Source organism: Melanerpes formicivorus, unplaced genomic scaffold (assembly GCF_026170545.1).
Source record: "Melanerpes formicivorus ecotype bairdi unplaced genomic scaffold, bMelFor1.0.p_v2 SCAF_33, whole genome shotgun sequence".
NCBI classification, from domain to species: domain Eukaryota; kingdom Metazoa; phylum Chordata; class Aves; order Piciformes; family Picidae; genus Melanerpes; species Melanerpes formicivorus.
Genome location: NW_027142385.1, coordinates 8,726,788 through 8,736,546, shown reverse-complemented (window position 1 = coordinate 8,736,546; position 9,759 = coordinate 8,726,788). Strand labels below are relative to the sequence as shown.

The 9,759-nt window shown below is 63.5% G+C and overlaps 1 protein-coding gene across 2 annotated transcripts; it reads right to left on the bottom strand.

Moving 5' to 3' along the window:
• Positions 1 to 3,118: 3,118 nt before the first annotated feature.
• Positions 3,119 to 9,379, bottom strand: PTGES (prostaglandin E synthase). 2 transcript variants are annotated; one of them, XM_068156018.1, is made up of 4 exons: positions 9,057 to 9,379; positions 8,506 to 8,687; positions 7,035 to 7,117; positions 3,119 to 5,122 (listed from the first exon to the last, which is right to left on the bottom strand). In XM_068156018.1, exons 2-4 carry the CDS (start codon positions 8,611 to 8,613, stop codon positions 4,873 to 4,875), a joined length of 441 nt encoding a protein of 146 aa, XP_068012119.1. In that variant the 5' UTR covers positions 8,614 to 8,687; positions 9,057 to 9,379; the 3' UTR covers positions 3,119 to 4,872. The 2 variants fall into 2 exon arrangements, with proteins under 2 accessions (XP_068012119.1, XP_068012120.1); XM_068156019.1 differs by having other exon boundaries at positions 9,108 to 9,379.
• Between the last annotated feature and the right edge of the window lie 380 nt (positions 9,380 to 9,759).

Below are 9,759 nucleotides of genomic sequence, written 5' to 3'. Positions count from 1 at the left end.
CATGGCCTGCCCACCTTCACCTGGCATGTTGGTGGCAGCTGGCAGCTTCCCCCCAAGGCAACATCCTGGGATGCTGGGGGTTGGAAAGGACCCCCAGAGATCATCGAGTCCCAGCCCCCTGCCTGCAGATCCTGGGGCAGATTCCTCCAGCGACTCGTGGCTGCTAGCTGCTGGAAGTATGTCACTTATTTCCTGCCTGGACTGTCCCAGCTTCAGCTCAACTCCCACCAGAGCAGAAGGTCTCTGCCAGGGGTCTGCCAGCTCCCAGGAGCTGCTGGTCTGCAAGCCAGGAGACAGAGAAGTGTGGAGAGCTGCAGCTCCCCTGGCAGGGTCTGCAGCCCGCAGGGGAGGGACGTGCCAGGGGGAAGGCTGGCAAGGAAGAGGAGCTCCGAGGCGCTGTGCTACCTCTCCTCCCCGTCCAGCAGGGGGATTTTCCCTCCCAGGAAGCGGTCGCGGGCACACATCACCAAACGGTGTCTGCAGGAGAGCTGGGCTCGGGGCACCGCCGCCCCAGCTGGGGAAGGGTTGCAGGAACATCACCCGCGGGGATGCCAGCCCGGTTACCCCAGTCCTGAGCGGATCGCACGTGGAGCAGTCGGAGCATCCTCCTGAGCCCTTCTCCCTCTGGCGGCCACAGGAAGGTCCAGAGCCCCTCCGAGTCCTGCCGACGCCCCCTGCGAGCTGCAGAAACACGGAGAGGAGAGCGACGCAGGATCAAATGGTTCGGGATGGAAAGAACCTTAAAGGCCATCGAGTCCCAGCGCCACTGCCATGGGCAGGGACCCTCCTGCTAGCCCTCTGCCAGCAGTGGAGCTGTCCCGGGGCTGCCGTGGTCACCCCAGGCTCTGGGGAGCCTCTGCTCCCTGCCGCTGCTGTTCTGCTCACTGCTGCTCCCTTCCAACCCAAGGAAGCAGCCCAAGGTGGCAGAGAAGCCTTCGAGAAGCTGGGTGGTGGCTGCCTGCTGGGGGTGTGAGGGTCGCTGACAATGTGGGAAGGAGAAAGGGACGAAAGTTCCTTTGAGGTGGGGGCTACAAAGCAGGAAGGGACCTTGCGGGCAGGCACGGAGCGAGTACGGCCAGGGGCGACGCAGAGCACCCCCTGCTCCTGTGCTGGTGGGCACAGGAGGGGACCTGAGCCTCCTCCTCGGCCCACGCCCCAGGAGCAGCCCAGGAGGGGCAGGAGCAGGGCCAGAGCCGCCGCAGGGTGCCCGCAGCCACACGAGGGTGCTGCAGCCCCGCGCAGCGCAGACCGCGGCCCCCCCCCCCCCGGGACGGGGACCCTCTGCCGCCCTGGGGCTGGCACCCACGCCACGAGCAGAGGACACCTCGCAGCTCAGCTCCGGAACCGGGCAGAAGGGCCCCGGTGGATCAAGTTCTCCTTGTGCCAACCTGACCCCGGCACAGAGGGGCAGGGACAGAGGGGACAAACCTCTGGGATGGCCAAAGGCTCTCCCGATGGAGGGAACCTGTGCCACAGGAGAGTGCCCAAGGGAGATCTTGGTCCCAGACCCTCCAGGAGGGAAGGCCTGGACGAAGAGGAGAGACCTGGGAATGTGAGGGGCCCTGGGGCTGAGCTGGTTGGGGAAGCCTGCGTGGGCAAGTGGCTTGTGCTGGGTCTCCACTTGCTGGTCCCTCACCCCCAGGCACCTTGTGCTCAGCAGGCAGGGGACAGCCCCTGGTGATGTGAACCACATCCAGATACCTGAGCCTCAAAGCCCAGGGCTCTGCAGCCCCAGGTGGCTTCCACACTGCTGCCATCTCAGGCTGGAGCCTGGGGTGAATGCCAAGCTGTTGGCACATACAACACACCCCAAACCCCACAGCCTGGCAGAGACACCCAGCAGCCACACTCACCTGCAGCTGGCGGAGACCCTGGGCACAGCCTTCCCCCACACCAGTGCCAGAGGTGGGAGCCTCGGGATACGGTTCGGGAGCAGGCAGGGGATGCTTCGGCTCCTCAGTCACACAGACACCAGGGGCTGTGCCCAGGGCAGAGCCAGCAGCTCCCCACCCCCTGGGTGCTGGCAGAGCGCCGCTGGGGTTGTGCTGAGCAGGGTCCATCCTGCCTCCCACGGAGCTCCGCGGCGCTTCCGAAGCAGCACAATGGTTTGGCCTCTCCCAAGCCTGCCCTGGGGGCTTTCTCTGTTTGTTTGTGTGGAGCCAGGAGAGTTCACGTTCCCAAGCCTTCCCCCGCAGCCACTGCAGCAGGGCTGCTTGGGGTTTCTGTCGGATACAAACGCAGCAAGCAGAGCTCTGCCTGTAACCTCAGCTCCCCTGAGCAGGGCACCAGCCCCAGGCACCAAACAGGCTGCCGAGGAGAGGCTGAAGGAGCTCTGGGGGCCTGGGGGTGGGGGTTCTGCTGCCCTATTTCTTCCTTTCCAAGCCAAAAATTTCAGCCTGAGCTCCATGTCTAACCACAGCAACGCACACTGGGGAGAGTCCGTCTTGCAGAGCCTCTGCCTTTCCCATTTGAAAGCAAAAAGCACAAGGGAGAGGAAAAAAAGAGTAATTAAAACCTACCCAGTGGAGTCATTGAGTCCATCTCAAGACAGGCACTGCTGGGGCAGCACCTCCCAGGCACCAGCAGCTAAAGAAAACAGCAGAAAGCCCAAGAAAATGTCCAGTTCCCAGCAGCCTGCAGCCAGGAGAGGGCTGCTGAGCTTGGCAAAGGCCAGCAGCAGCTTTGCAAGGGCTGAGCAGAGACCTGAGAGCAACCACATCCTACCTGCGCTGCTCCTGCTGCCCTCCAGGGCTCAGGCACCGGCAGGGTGGGAAGGGAACTCGCTGGGACCAAGCACCTCACACCACCAGCCTGCTCTTGGGGGGAGCAGGGTTGGGTGAGCACCGAGCTTTGGAGCAACCTGCTCCTCCAGGAAGGTGAAACTGAGCAGGGCTACCCAGCAAGCTCCAGCTTGGCTGCATTTAAAGGATCAGCACCAATGACACACACCTGGGAGAGAGCTGCCTCTGCAGGGGCAGGTGAGTGCTGGGGCCAGGGGGGCTCCAGGCTCTGCTGGGGGCGGGGGGTAGCAAAGCCCCCAGCAGCTGGGGATCCATCCCCCTGGGGCTGGAGCCAGCTGCTCCCCAGCTGCTTCTGCTGCTCCCGAAGGAAGGATGGATCAGAGCAGAAGGATTTGTTTTTATTGGGAGTGTTTGCTTCCTGCCACCAGGCTGCAGGAGCAGCAGCAGGGACACGTACAGGGGCTGGAGAACTTGTGCTCCGTGTGAGGAGGGCTGTGCACGGCCCAGGCATCTGCTGAGCTCAGCAGAAGTGGCCAAAGCAGTGGAGCTGCAGCCCTGCCCTCCCTGCCCATGGCAGAGCAGAGCTCTTTGCTCCAAACCTCACCCCACAGCTCAGCCCAAGGCCACCTCTGCACTGAGCTCAGGAGCTCCTGGTGCGGAGGCTGCTGGGCAAGTGCTCAGGGCTGGTGTTTCAGCCCCTGCTTTGTGCACACAGGAGCTCAGTGAGGTCTCAGCAAGAGCATCTCCAAGGGGTTAAGGGAGCAGCTTTGGTGCTTGGGACAGCTGGAAGGGGAATTTGTTTTCTGTCCATCCTGGTTTCCTTCTTTGGTCCTGGTGGAACTCTTGTGTTGTCCTCGGGGCAGAGAGAGCAGCAGAACCTTCCTCCTGCCTTCTCCTCTGTAGGGGAGCTCCACTGGGTGCTGCTCCTGCCTGGATCAGCCCCTGGCACTTTGGGGCAGCAGTGTGGCAGAGGAGCTCATGAGGGTTTGGCATCCTGCCATACCCTGGTCCCAGCCTCTCCTCTCCAACAGAAGACCTCAGGCAGTGCCACGGAGCAGCAGCGTTCTCCCAGGGGCAGCTGAGAGCCACCAGCTCAGCCAGGCCACACAGCAGACAGCAGGAAACAGCTGAAAGAAACCTCCCAGAGCAGCCAGGGCACATTCCCCAGGTAGCAGCAACCATCCTGCAGCCAGGGAAAGGCTGGCACGGGGCAGAGATCCAGGCTGCTGGCTGGGAGCCTTCTCAGGCTTCAGCAGCAGGTGAAGGCAGGTCCCAGCCTTGGAGAGAGCTCTGCCTGCAAACCCTGCTTGGTGTGGGCACCCCGGGCTCCCCACAAATCCCAGAGCTTTGTGTCTGGCTCCCCGTGGAGGGGGCCAGGGATTCCTGCTGGCTGCTCCAGGGATGTCCTTTCTGCACCCTGCCAGGAGCAGGGAGAGCTGCGGCTGGCCGGGAGCTGCCGAGCGCTGCCCGCGGGGTGCCCATGGGGGCTGCTCCCGAGGGGTGAGGCCTGCTCCCGGGGGCCAGGGGCACTGAGCCCTGGGGTAGCTGTCACATCACCCCTGAGGTTTCAGCTTCCAGGTGCCTGATGGGCATCTGCCTCCTGACCCCCTCGTGGGAGAGGGAAGCTCAGGGAGCCCCCTCCCCACTGACCCCCGGAGCTGCACAGGAGCAGGGGGCTGGTTTCTAGCCCACATCTGCTGGCCAAGAGGCTGGTGGGACCCTCATGATTTCCCCTTCCTGACCCAAAGGCTATTCATGACCAAGGGCACAGCTTCCCCTTTCCAGCTCCAAACTGGCCAGAGAAGCTTCCTGCCTCCAGCGAAGCCCCTCCCGGAGGGGCAGTCCAGCTGCTTTCCCCCTCCCACCCTCGGCAGGACCGAGCCCAAGCTGCCTCTGCATCCCCTTCCTGTCCCGTGGTGAGGTGTGCCCCTTTGGCAGCTCCCCTGCCCAATTTCCACAGCACAGGGACGTTGCCAAGGCTGGCACAGGGACGTTGCCAAGGCTGGCACAGGTGGCATCCCCGGGGCACAGCCCCCGTGCCCACACACACTGCTGCACACTCCCAGGCAACACCCAGCCCAGCTGGGGGAACCAGGAGGAGGGGGTTGGGAGGGTGGGGGCTCAGTGGGCATTACCAGTAGGGGGTGGTGGCAAGGAGGATCTGCAGAGCCATGGAGAAGCAGGGCAGCTGTGCCAGGCTGTATGCCAGGGAGCGTGTGGGGGCCCTCAGCTGCAGCAGGTAGGCGACGGTGTGGACGATGCGCCCCAGGCAGAAGATGAGGAAGTGCATCCTGGCCACCGCGGGGCTGGGATCCAGCAGGGAGTAGATGGCTCCCAGGAAGAGGAAGGGGAAGATGTTCTCCATGTCATTCCGGTGTGCCCTGGGAGGGAGATGAGGTTGCTGCTCCCCACCAGGCTGCCCTGCTGCCGCCCATCCCTTCCGTGCCCACCCCCCGCAGGCAGCAGGATCCCAGCCCCGGGCCTGCCCCTGGGGGTGCTGCACGCCTGAAGCTCGCTCTCCCCCCGGCAGCTGACAGCTCGAGGGTTGGAGCCCTTCAGCGAAGCGAAGCAGAGAGCCCAGGGAGCTGTGAGAGCCCCAAGCTGGTGCAGCTTCTGCTGCTGGAGCAGCCGTGCCAGGAGGGCTCGGTGGGGGTGGGAGCCTGCAGAGGGAGGAGCTGCATCCCCTGCCAAACCGACAGCATGGAGGGGAGGTGCAGGAAGCTCCTCCTGGCCAGACAGTCCCCGAGCAGAGCCAACCCTTCCCAGGCACAAGCACAGGCTTGCTGCTCACAGCCCCCAGCCCAGGGCCCCATCTGCCATCCCAAGCCAGCATCAGCTCTGTGGGCACCACCACAAACCCCTCCTGGGGCCATGGGGATGAGGACCTTGCTTTGTGGTCAGCAGTGCTGGGACAGGGCAGCTGCCCGCCCCCCCCCTCCCCCTGTCCTGCAACAGCCTCAGCCCAAGAGCCTCTGGGGCCTGGGGGTTCAGCAGGGCTGGGAGGGCAAACAGGAGAACAGGGAGGAGGAAGGGGGAAAAAAAGCCACTTGTGGTTCCAGAGCTGAGCTGTGGCCAGGGACCCCTCTGGGAGGCGAGGGGGGAACCTCCCTGCCCTGCCTGCCCTGCCCTGCCCTGCCCAGACCCCACAGCCTGCCCCTGGCTCTGCTCCCCTCCTGGCAGCGCCTGAGCATAAACCCCAAGCCCAGCCTTGCTGAGGGCAGCACCTCAGGCTTCCCCTGCCCTGCCCAGGGCTGTGGACAGCCAGCCAGGACCAGCTCCTTGTGCTGAAATTGCCCAAGTCAGACCCCAGCCCCCCCAGGTCTTGGCTGCAGCTCCAGTTCTTTACTGCTATGGAAATTCACTTTCTGACTAACCACAGCAGGAGGAGGAGGAGGAGGAGGAAGGAAGATTATGGGCACTACTATTTTCTTTTTCCTAGGAAGGAAGCAGCTCATTTGTCATCCTCCTCCCCCTGGAAGCCTGGGGATTAGGTGGCACTGGGTGGTTTTTGGAGCAGACCTTGCAGGCAGTGGGAGGTGGGAGGTGAGCAGCAGAGCTGGTCGCTGAGGGCTCAGTGACAGCCAGGCACAGCTCCAGCCCCTTCCCTGCACGTCCCCAGTGACTCAGCCCAGCATGAGGGGCACCTCCTCTGGGTAGGGGGGGCTGCAAACCGAGCCTGGGGATGAATCTCCCCTTGGTTAACCTCTCAGACACTGTGAGCCCCATGGGAGAGGGCTATAGGAGGCAGACCAAGTGCAGGCTCTTTCCAGCCCTCCAAAGAGGGCAGCTGCACACAGCACTGGGACCAGGCACACAGCTTCCTGCCCCAGCTGTGCAGGGGTCTGGGGAGGTCTGGGGTCTGTGCCAGGGCAGGGCACAAGGAGCCTTTGGGTGTGAGCATGGGACAAGGCCTTGGGGGCTTGCAGGACTCTGAGCATCTAGGAATGAGTCTGTGTGGAGTCAGCTGCTGGACCCAGCCCTGGGATTCCAACCTTCAGCCTGACACCACCATGGCCACTAAACCCTGCCCCCAGGCGCCATGGCCACAGGTTTCCTGACCCCCTCCAGGGACAGGGACTCCACCACCCCCCCGGGCAGCCTGTGCCAGTCCCTGACCGCTCCTGCAGCACGGAAATTGCTGCTAACCCCCAGCCCTGCCCTGGCACCGTGCTCCTGTTAAAGATTAAGCTGCTCTGGCGTGCAGAGCACCACAGCCCAGCTCCAGGCATCCCCTGCTTCATCCAGGAGCCCTTCCCGGCCCTGCAGCCGCCAGGGCTGCCCCGCGGTACCCACCTGCGGCAGCGCTCCACGGCGGGGTCCTGGCGGCAGAACTGCAGCCCCCCGTTGCGCAGAGCATCCTCGGGGTTGGCAAAGGCCTGCAGGAGACAGCCCCACAGGCGGCCACTGAGCTGGGCTCGGCAGGAGCTCTGCTCCTCAGCTTTAAGAGCAGGGGGGAGGGGTGGGGGTCTCTTCCTGCCCCACTTTCTCTCCACCCTTCACCAACAGAGCTGCCCCTGCCTGTGCCTGGGGGTCAAGCCCTGCACCCCCTCAGGGGTTTTCCCTCTCTCTGAGAGAGCCTAAGCCTGCCCCCTGCGCCGGTCCCACAGCAGGGGCTGATCCCAGCCTGCTCCCAGTCCACTGCTCCCAGGGAAACCATTTAACTTTGGCAGCCCCCAGGCAGGATCGGTGCTGGCACAGAGCTGGCAGGCACCGGATGTGGCACCCAGAGGACAGCCCTGGTTGGTTCCCCCCGGCGAGGAGGAGCACTCCCTGGCTGCCTCTGTGGCAGTGGCACTGTGACTGCAGCCAGCCCCCAGGAAATCAGAGCCTGACCTAATAAAGTTACAAACAAAAGTGATTTACAGGAGCTCCCCAGCTCTGCTCAGAGGCTGCTCCCGGGGGACAGGCAGCAGCTTCCCTCTGCAGCCTGCACAGGACCCTGCTGCTGTCTTCAGTCATTACCAAGCCCAGAGTGCCCCAGGGCTGCAGCATCCTCAGGGGAGCAGCCAAATCAGCAGCTCCAGTGCCACTGCAGCACGGGGATCACCCTCAGTGTTTGAGCTGAGGGCAGCAAGCTCCCTCCTGCTCCCCTGATGCAGCTGGGAATCCATCAAGTACTTCAAAACAGCTCTTGCTGAGCTCTGCCCCGAGTTCAGTTTAGGCTGTGGGTGATAGAGGTCCAGCTGCCCCCAGCTCCTGCCAGCAGCCAGAGCTCCCTGGACTTCCCCCTGTGCCCAGGAACCATTTCCTCCACCTCGTGTTTGCATTCCCCACGGCTCTCTGCCCTCCTGGGGAGTTCACAGGCACCCAGCCCCTGAGAGCTCCAAAGCTTTCTGCTCCACTGCAAGTGACAAAGTCCTGCTGCAAAGATCTCTTCTCGAACCTCTTTTCCTCCCCTTTCCCCCCTCCCAGACGCAGTAACTGAGCTGCAAGCAGCCTCTTTGCAGAGGCAGTTCACCTGCGTGGCAAGTTGGATCCCAGCCTGCTGTTTAGATTGGGAGTCAGAAAGCATAAACATCAGGCTGCAGATGGCAGAAACAAACACAAAGAGCCCGAGAGAAGTGAGATATTTATCTGCTGCGGCTCCCAAACATGTTTTGCTTTCAATTCAGCTCAAGGGAAACTCAGCTTGCTGCAGGAAAACTTTGCTGGCCCTTTGGAGGAGTAAAAGAAGAAAGAGAAACCACAGAAACCCAGGGGGAGGGGGGAGAAAACCAAAAACCACACAGAAAGGGAGAAGAAGGAAAAGGAAAGCGGCTCTTACCTTCTTTCTGAGCCTCACTTGTCCCGTGATGATGGCAACAACGAACATCTTCACGATCAGGACGGTGCTGTAGAAGGCGAAGCACAGCAGGACCTCGTTCTGCAGCATGCTGCCGGAGCTGCCGCTCGGTCGCCTGCAGCCCTGGGAGCCAGCGGAGCTCTTGCCGGTGCTGGGAGAGGGCTCTGCGAGAGGGGCAGGAAGAGCCGCGCTGAAACAGCACCAGCCATCGGTTCTGTCCTCGGCCGGAGCCCACGGCCCCGGCAGGACGGTGTGGGAATGCTGCTGGGGAGCCGAGTCCGGAGCAGGATGTCTCAGGCTGCTTCTGCTCCTCACCCCCTGCCACCGGCAGCTCCCTGAGGATGCGATGCCCCAAGCTGGGATGCAGCCCCCTCGGCTGCGTGGGCCGTGGTGAGGCTCAGCCTGGGCACAGCTCAACCTCTCACCTCCCAAACCCAGCCCTCCGGGGTGCCCCTGCCCCGCGCCCCCTCCTGCTTGTGCCCAGAGGGATGGAGCTGCACCGAGCATCGCTCGCCCAGCCGGGCAGTGCTTACCCACGGACTGGAGCTGAAGAAGGAGGAGTTGGGAGGAAGGTAGGCACCCACCTCAGCCACATCCAGCCCTGTGCTCTGCTCTGCCTCTGTCCCAGCTCCAGCAGTCCACTCCTCCGCGGCCTCGCTTCCAGTACTCCCCAGTCCCGCCCAGCGCAGGCTGAGCGCCGCAGTGGTGCCGGCAGCCCTGCCCTGCCCAGCCACCTGCCCGCGGATGGGCACTGCCTCCTCGCCCCAGCAGTGCCCAGCACCAGGAGTGTCCAGCCTGGACATCTGCTCATGGACCCCAAAGCTGCAGGAACAGCCTCCCCCCTGCCTGGCCCCGCGGAGCCCTGGTCCTGCTGCTCCCAGAGGCTGGCTCGGGGCAGCTGGAGGCATTTTGCCCTCGCTCTGGAAAGTGGCCTTGGAATTTGGAGCCGGCTCTCTGCAGCCACCAGCCCCTGGTGAGGGCAGAGTGGGATCTAAGCCTCTGCAGGCAGCTGGGCTGCTCCTCCAGTGCAAAGCCTTTAACTCCTTCTTCCCCAGTCCTGGCCCCAGGGAGCTGGAGCAGGGAGGCTGGCAGCAGCCCCCCGGGGCTGTTGGTGCTGAAGGGATGGACCTGAGCTTTTTCAGGGACGTGGCAGTGCCAGAGCTGCAGTGGGACAGGGGCACTGCGAGGAGTTCCCTAACTAACTGACATGTTGGGATCAAAATCCCCAAGCAGTTC

Coding starts and splice junctions, on each gene's coding strand:
- PTGES (XM_068156018.1), bottom strand. CDS start 8,613: ATGCTGCAGAACGAGGTCCTGCTGTGCTTCGCCTTCTACAGCACCGTC. Junction 7,118..8,505: donor AAGTGAGGCTCAGAAAGAAG/GTAAGAGCCGCT, acceptor TGTCTCCTGCAG/GCCTTTGCCAACCCCGAGGA. Junction 5,123..7,034: donor GCCGTGGAGCGCTGCCGCAG/GTGGGTACCGCG, acceptor TCTCCCTCCCAG/GGCACACCGGAATGACATGG.